General features: G+C 35.7%; 1 protein-coding gene across 1 annotated transcript; it reads left to right on the top strand.

Moving 5' to 3' along the window:
- Positions 1 to 2,152: 2,152 nt before the first annotated feature.
- LOC148627416 (thyrotropin-releasing hormone receptor-like) lies at positions 2,153 to 3,163 on the top strand. The gene has a single exon (XM_088564834.1). The coding sequence runs from the start codon at positions 2,153 to 2,155 to the stop codon at positions 3,161 to 3,163; it is 1,011 nt and encodes a 336-aa protein (XP_088420960.1).
- Positions 3,164 to 6,624: the final 3,461 nt, after the last annotated feature.

The raw sequence follows: 6,624 nt of genomic DNA, 5'->3' as shown, positions 1-6,624 counted from the left end.
GATCGAGTTGCAATCTCTTCTAGAACAGAACAAAGACTACAAATTCAATATTAAATATCTATGTTTCAAGGTAAAACAAATTTACAACACGTGGTTGATCTATAGTGTACCTAAATTCAACCTTTATGAATCGTACAAACTTAAAAGCAATATATACCCTGCAATGATCGACTACAAAGAAGTCACAAATCAGATAAGTTTAAAAGTGAATGGGCTGCACAAGTTAAATAAAAAACTTCATATCACACATGGTGACCTCGGGCATTGTTACAAGATGACCTCGAACGATATCGATGACACAAGTGGATACACTTGGTAATTATTTAAGTCAATGTGCATTGATTTAGTAAGAAAGAAATTATAGTCTTTCATAGATAAAATCAAGTCGCTTTCTCTCGACTTTGATGTGTTTCTTAAGTGATTTGGCCAAAGGAAGATGATCAAACCTTTGGTAGCTACAATTTGTATGCTAATTAGAAAACATTTACTCGTTTTTCATTGAAAAAAAGTATCCTAATAAGTCAAGGTGAGCGTGACAAGACACTTGCTGGTGGCATAATTGTTGCAGTTTACGTGTCCCTTCACTTATTTAACGCAATTATACAATGTTTTATGACTATAGCTCGGTCATTTCGTGTGACCCTTCTGCAATTAATATAAAACGAATTGAAGCCGTTTAAATCAAGATGCCCATCAATCATAGCGGTAGAATGAATGGTAAAAATTGCCAGTGACTTAAATCCCGATAGGTCTTGTTAGTAATATAATCTAGACAAAACCTAGTGTTATCTATGGGGAGAGTCGGGTCTCATTAGTAATATAACCTGGACAAGACCTAGTGTCATCTATGGGGAGAGTCGGGCCTCGTTAGTAATATGATCTAGACAGGACCTCTCGTGTTTCTTTAGATACTAAATGCATTGGAATAAGTTGTGCTACTGCCTTCTTAAAAACTCTGAAACATCTACAAGTAAAACATATACAAGTCATAAACTGCTCTTTTGGCTAGTCTACCTGTGTCGTTGGTTCTTTATTACATCTTTTGAGATTGCAGACATTGACATGTCTATACATGGCGTCCAGCTTATACGCAAGAACATTGATCTGTATTTAAATCTGTGTTATTCCACATTCATCATTACCTAGCCACTGATGAGTTGCATTAAGCTATAAAATGCCGCTAGATGATGCTTTCAACACTGTAAAAAATATTTTGTGTGTGCTATATGCCGTCATTCATAGTTCCGTTTTCTTTTCATCTTTGTACTTTTGAATTTGTTCCAACCATTGGCACCAATGATCTCACTTCAATTTGTTACAATTTAAGTGTTTCGAACAAAATTATTGCTATGTGATCCTGAATATTCAGATTTTACCAGTTATAACGTCTATTTGTTACCATTTCATTGTGCAATATATAATGAAAATAAGTTTTAACTGCTATAAAAATAGTTCTGGCGAAATAGACTTCTGGTCTGGAACTGGCATGTCAGTTAACTACTAGTGGTCCGTTTTTTGTGCATTTGTGTAACGTATATTGTGTTTTAACAAGGGACTCAAATCTCTTTGAACTGATTTTTATGTATTTTTTTTCCATATTGAAGACCCATAGATGGCCTTGAGCTGGGAATTATCATTCCGTTGGGATTGTGGTCTCTTCGACATATTCACCATATCAATTCTCTTTATAAAGTATAGCGAATATCAAAAAGCCTTATTAAATCAGAAACATATACTAAACAGGTACTTCCACATTGTGTTGTTTCTAGAAATGAGTTTTCCGAACTCCTTTTTGGTTAGTCTACCTTTGTCATTGGTTTATATTATCTTTAGAGATTGCAGACATATGACATCTTGATGTCAGATTCAGCTTCATATAAATTATCTTGACATTTGTTTGGAAATTAAACAAAGATTGAAATTGTCTAGCCCGTGAAGTAGACGTGCAATTACATCCAGTCTGACAGACGTAAATACTGCATAAAGAAAAAATTCTAAACAATAGTGTTTGTTCAGACTTCTTATCTTTTTATCAACAACATAAAGCTAATATCATTCATTTCATTAACATGATAAAAACCCACTTCTTGAAGTCTTTGCATCAGTTCGTGTTTTAATGCCCCATCGGACAACATTTTTCTTTAAAATGGCCATGATTCCAGGAGCAGTAATTACTCTGATAATGTTGGTTATCGGTACTATTGGAAACGTGATGTCCCTTCTGGTTCTCAGAAGGACTGCTTTTCGGAACGTTGTAAGTTCCATCTACCTTCGATGTTTGACAATCATCGATCTGCTTATTTTGTACACAGGTTTACTCCGAAAAATTATATTCTTCCTCGTTGGAATAGACATTAGATGGTACTTCCTAGAGATTTGTGGTGTTCATTATTGGCTGACGTACTCTTTCTTACATTGTTCCGCCTGGGTGAGGATTGCCTTTACAATTCAAAGAATTTCCAGTGTGTGGCTACCCCATGGATCTCGCTTTCGCTTTAATCACAGGACAGCCAGAATTAACCTTGCTGTTTTGATTTTTGTTATTCTTGCAACAAACAGTCATATGTTGTATGGTAAGCGCCCTGAACCAATTGAAGAGAACAATCAGACTATACTGAGATGCGGTTTCGTAAATAAAGAGTACAAACAGTTCTTCGGTAAATACTGGACGATTGTTGACTTTCTACTTTTTCCTGCAATACCTTCTGTTCTAATGATAACTGGAAACTTACTTATAATATTGAAGGTATTTAAGTCAAAGCACAACGTGGAACGCAACGCTTCAAAAAGATCTGACGGGCATACGAATTCTCGAACTTCTCGGTTCTCGTCAATGACACTCGTATTGATAGTGTTAAACGTCTCCTTCATCATCCTAACGGCACCATTTGGTATAATGATGATCGGGAATACTTATTTTTCTCTCAGTGAGAATCTCTACTGGATTTTGTTTGATGTCTTTGACGTTCTTACATATGTTGACAACTCCGTCGATTTCTTGCTTTATTGCCTCACGGGTTCACTTTTTCGCCAAGAACTGAAAAAGATGCTCTCACGTACTGGTACGGTTCACTCAGTACATTCAGTAGAAGATCATGCTATCGACCGATTACGTTTGAATAATCTCCGAATCAGTTTTAAATCAAGACCTTTTAGAACTTAAGTTTCTATGACTACTTCAGAACTGATAAGCAAATATAACACAGAAGGTATATGTGTATTTAGTGTCAGTGACTAAAGCTGTTTAACAGTTATAAATATTCATATATTTCATCTCATCTTGCATTATGTTAAAAGGATGAGAAGGACAAGAAATAAACATCTCAAATACTTTTTGGATTAAAAAAAAATGAAAAAAATCTAAGGCATATTTGTTTTCCAAACTGTTGAAAAATGAGGTATTATATACAATAACAGCTTATATGACCTTCAATACCCTAAATGTGACTAACTGTTTAGACGCACTGAAACTTTCTAGTTAAAAATTTAGGAAATACCCGGTCATTTTGCGCTTCAGTTCTAAGTTTATACAGGCATTCATCTCCTCAGCTCGACAAGATACCTGCCACACCTATAAAACTCTTCATACCAGTCCAACCTTGTAAACAGACACAATCAACAACGACTGGGGTTGGATTGTTTGCAATAAAAGATACATGACATTCAAATAACAAAGAGTTTGCTTCGTATTAAAATGTAGAGTTGCGAATAACTCCAAGAAGACAACCATGGGCGATGAATGACCAAAAAGATGTATTGCTTTTGTATTATCATCACTTTATATTTTTAAAATTTCTTTCATAATTTAGAATTTTATTTATGTTTGTTGAAGAAACTTTGGATCTTTCCTGTTATTGTCAATAAATGTGTCTAGCATCAGCTTACAACGTGTTTGTAACGTTAACTAGATTTTTTAATGAAGTACTTTTTTTTGGGTCACATTAAAAGTTTAATTGATCTCTTAAATGTGCCGTTAAATAACTGCAAATTTATTGTTGGAAAAAGTATGCAATAAATGTCTAATTCGATTGATCAAGATATTTCATTTACTGACAGGGTCGACGTTTTGTTTTGTTTCTTTTATGCTTGCATGTATCCCGTATAGTGACAATAACAAGGACACAACCTACCTAGCCCAATGCCGACATTCCGTTCTTCGAGGTCTTCGTGGTAAAAATAAATTGCCCCTACTGATACATTTATATCATATAGTATTACATTTTTTTTTCTAAAATGCAGTTTTATTGTCTATACACGCAAAGATCGTTATCATAAGTTTGACAGGGTCGCGTTAGAGAAACTTCGTTGATAAAATTTTCTGTATTTTTGTACACAAAACCCAGGCGTGAAGTTGTTATGTCCTGCTAACAAAATTTCGGGCACACTGCTTTCAATATTGTGCATCTGTTCGTTCTTACATAAGAGTAATCGGAGGAGTGATTTAAATCTCATTCTCTAATTGGATAGAACCTTTATAACCTTATTTAATTGTCAGGTTTTGCAAAATGACTTGATCAGTAAAAATTACAAGCCCATTCTATTGATTCATTTGAATGTCAATTTTAAAGATATATGAAATATACTAGTAAGATTTTGAAAAAGGCTATCAAAATAGTTCATTTAGAGACGAAGACGGGACAGAATGAGAGGAAATACATTTCACATGCATGCACAAGAAATAATAAGTTCTAAAATGACTATTTCTAAAGTTAAAACCATTTGTTGGATGGTAACGATGTCATCTTCGTGTAGTTATCATTTTTCTCTTATGTCCTGGTTTGGACATAAAGCCTGACAGACTTTTGTCAAGTTGTACTTAACTCATAAATATCAAACAAATGACTCTGAAATAAGTTATTGATTCCTTTCGGACCCTAATCTGTCATTTGTGCACATTAGCATTTTAAATGAATAAACCATGATAAAAACAAATTTTCAATTTAATTTTTCCTTTTGATTTCAAGGTAAACCATAACAAAAATTTGCAACAGTTTAATGCGAGTTCAAGGATGTCTGTCATTAAAAAAGATCTAGTATCAATATTATCATTTATTAGTCTGTCCTAAAGTTAACAATGCGTGTTTGGATGTGGCATTTAATACATTTTATTCATAATCTATTCATGTTTAAAAATATTTTACAAGTTTAAAATCTTTTGTGGTAACAGATAAATACATGTTCCATTTGCATAATCATTTAGTCGATATACAAAGTTTATATTAATCAATGTAGGTATGATTGTTGTCGTATCCAAGACCTTGTAACTCCAAATGAAGATATGTAGTTAACTACCTTGCTTGCAAAACATTTGAAAGGAATTCCAAAAATAAACTAAACTCGCAGTTTCCTTCTTTGCCTTTGGTTTAAAATAACATTTCTTGGATTGTTTTTGGTGTCTTGGTGATGGCCATATCTATTGTCTCAATGCCCTATTGTCTGTAGAATGTGTGTTCCTGTTCTCACCACAGAGACACCTTCTTTGGAGTTAATACAACATCCATCACTCTGTTCTCACCACAGGCATCGTCATGGGAGACGATACAACATTCATCAGTCCAGTCTCACAGCGTCATTGGAGAAGATACAACATCTATCATTCTGTTCTCACCACAGAGACACCTTCTTTGGAGGTGATAAAACATCCATCAGGCCGTTCTCACCACAGAGACACCGTCATTGCAGTTGATACAACTTGCATCAGTCTGTTCTCACCACAGAGACAGCGTCACTGGAGTTGATACAACTTTCATCAGTCTGTTCTCACCACAGAGACACCGTCATTGGAGATGATACAACATTCATCAGTCTGTTCTCACCACAGCACAGAGACACCTTCTTTGGAGTTAATACAACATCTATCATTCTGTTCCCACCACAGAGACACCGTGATGGGAGATGATACAACATCCATCAGTCTGGTCTTACCGCAGAGACACCGTCATTGGAGTTGATACAACTTTCATCATTCTGTTCTCACCACAGAAGCACCGTCACTGAAGAAAGTACAACATCCATCACTTTATTTTCACCACAGAGACACCGTGTTTTGAGTTGAAACAACCTTCATCATTCTGTTCTCACCAAAGAAAACCGTGTTTGAAGGTGATACAACATCCATCAGACCGTTCTCACCACAGAGACACCGTCATTGCAGTTGATACACTTTCATCAGTCTGTTCTCACCACAGAGACCCGTCATTGGAGTTGATTCAGCCTTCATCAATCCGTTCTTCTCACCACAGAGACACCGTCATTGGAGATGATACAACTTTCATCAGTCTGTTCTCACCACAGAGAACCGTGTTTGGAGTTGATACAATTTTCGTCAGTCCGTTCTCACCACAGACACAATCATTGGAGTTGATACAACTTTCACACCACTGAGACACCGTCATTGGGGTTGATGCAACTTTCATCAGTCTGTTCTCACCCCACAGACACCGTCATTGGAGTTGATACAATATCCATCAGTCTGTTTTGATGTTAAGTCTATCGTGTCGTAAGTCTGTTGATGACAGTTTGGTCAGGTCTTGACATCCGGTGATAGCTGTCGGGGTTCAGTGATTCATCTATACCAGGCAGACTTGACTTTCCTCTTATTGCAGTCATGTGCAATGCAAAAAC

This window comes from Perna viridis, chromosome 1 (assembly GCF_037379345.1).
Source record: "Perna viridis isolate PV_CMFRI_1.1 ecotype Kerala chromosome 1, ASM3737934v1, whole genome shotgun sequence".
Taxonomy (NCBI): domain Eukaryota; kingdom Metazoa; phylum Mollusca; class Bivalvia; order Mytilida; family Mytilidae; genus Perna; species Perna viridis.
This window is presented reverse-complemented; position numbering and strand designations above follow the sequence as displayed.

Coding starts and splice junctions, on each gene's coding strand:
- LOC148627416 (XM_088564834.1), top strand. CDS start 2,153: ATGATTCCAGGAGCAGTAATTACTCTGATAATGTTGGTTATCGGTACT.